General features: G+C 38.6%; 1 protein-coding gene across 1 annotated transcript in view; it reads right to left on the bottom strand.

Annotated features, from left to right (window-relative positions):
- Positions 1-2092, bottom strand: part of LOC106882593 (CAP-Gly domain-containing linker protein 1) — a 26750-nt gene that overhangs the window by 17751 nt on the left and 6907 nt on the right. The window contains exon 2 of the mRNA XM_052970710.1: positions 928-1045. Within this exon, the coding sequence (XP_052826670.1) occupies positions 928-1032 (105 nt within the window). The 5' untranslated portion in view covers positions 1033-1045. The remainder of the gene's footprint in view (positions 1-927; positions 1046-2092) is intronic.

Below are 2092 nucleotides of genomic sequence, written 5' to 3'. Positions count from 1 at the left end.
AACATTTATGGTGCATTTTAGAAAAACAAGTAAGGAGTCGATATCCTCCGCCATCATCGCTACAAGAACTGGAGACTGTTTTAGCTGAAGAATAGACAAAAATTCCTTTGAAAACAATTCAAACTTTGTACGAGTCCATACCTCGTAGAATTCAAGCTGTAATTACTGCCAAAGGTGGTCCTAACCCATATTAAAATATATTTGTTTGAAATTTTAAGGCGTTTCCATTATTTTGTCCAACCTCTGTATGTTCCAAACTTTTGGCCACAACTGTGTACTCTTTACAGAAAGGAATGAGGAGAGAAAGCAATGGAGAGAGGGGAAAAAATGGAGAGAGAAAAAAATATTCATCTGGATTAATGGTTTCCCATGCTGATTTGACCAAATATATATGTGCGTTAAAGTATATCATATAAATAAAAATTCTAATCTAGAGATGCTTCTATTGCAAAATTTGAATTTTATTCAGCCTTGCATCATCTCTATAAAACCAATGAATTGTTTATTCACTGACTCTACATACTTCAGACTGGCTGAGATGTTTTCATGTAGGAAGAGACAAGTGTGTGGCATCGACAAGCTACAAAAGTGATGAAGTGCATGTCTGTCACTCTTGCAGTTGTTTCCAGGTTATAGTTCTTTTTGAGGCAGACCCCCTTCATTTAGTTTTATCTAGCCCTGAAGTATATTGTGGTTTTAACACAATATGTTATAAAGAGATTTTTCTTGAAGATGAACACTGTAGCTCCAGCTTCTTTGCAATATACATACATTATGTCATATAAATTAATATTTTAATCTAGAGCTGCTTCCATTGCAAAATTTGAGAATTACCATATGTATTTTATTATTGTCTTAGCAAAAATAAATATGTGACAACTTTAATATTAATGAAATAATATTCAGTTGTTTAAGTAGCATACTTACAAGAGATTTTGGACTAGTGCTCAGTTTATCATTGTTTTGAGGTTGTGGTTTTGAAACCACATCTTCATCGGGTTTCTTTATCTTTTGATCTGTGTTTGATGACATATTTCTAGAGTTTCTATAGAGTGAAAAGAAAATCAAAAGAAACAAAAACAAATAAAATTTTGGAAAATGAAGGTTGATGACAGGAAAGGCATCCAGCTGTACAAAATCTGCCTCAACAAAATCCATCTAACTCATGCAAGACCTGGAAAAGATAAAGATTAAGTTATGATGAACAAATTTGCTTGACTACTCCTTCCTTATCTGGCCTCGGCACTGTGTGTGTGTGTGTGTGTAATGTTGCTGGTGTGTATGTATGAGAGAGGGAGAGAAAGAAAGAGAGATAACTTAAATTATTTGTATTTCCTTTTTATAGTGAGTATGCGAGACAGAGAGTGTGGTGAAGTTCTGTTAGTGTGAGACAGAGAGGTTATGTATGTATGTATGAATGGCTACAGTGACACACACACACACATACACACACACACATGCAGGTTATGTATGTCTGTGTGTGAATGGATTCAGTGACACACACACACACACACATAACAACTGCGTGTGTGTGTGTGTGTGTGTGTGTGTGTCACTGTAGCCATACATACATACATGATGATGGCCGTCCACTCGTGACCAAGGAAGACCATTGCCGACCTTCAGGGAACATTGTGCGCTCTAGGACTAACTTATATTTTGCATTTGCGGCTCCGTTGGTGGCTAATGAGCCCTGCTCTTGACAAGCATACACGACTGCAAACATTGCAGACCAAGCTTTCCCCATTCACTTTACGAGCCGTGCGCTTTCGCGCAGCTCGCTTAAGTTCTTCATGCTGGATACATGCTCTTTCAAAAGTGTCGATTCCCTCCTTACGTATGAGGCTCTCATAAGTGCTACTGGTAACATGTAATCCAGTACAACCTGTTGCATGGTCGGGTTGCCGGCGACTAAACTGGCACCCCCACCAGGCTACCCTGGTGAGGATGGTTGCTAGAAACCCAGCAGGATTAAAAACAAGACCTGTTGAAAGCTCGGATGGACATGCATACGTACGTATGCATGTCCATCCGAGCTTTCAACAGGTCTTGTTTTTAATCCTGCTGGGTTTCTAGCAACCATCCTCACCAG

This window comes from Octopus bimaculoides, chromosome 1 (assembly GCF_001194135.2).
Source record: "Octopus bimaculoides isolate UCB-OBI-ISO-001 chromosome 1, ASM119413v2, whole genome shotgun sequence".
Lineage (NCBI taxonomy): Eukaryota > Metazoa > Mollusca > Cephalopoda > Octopoda > Octopodidae > Octopus > Octopus bimaculoides.
The sequence above is the reverse complement of the archived record's forward strand: the minus strand, read 5'-3'. Positions and strand labels throughout refer to the sequence as shown.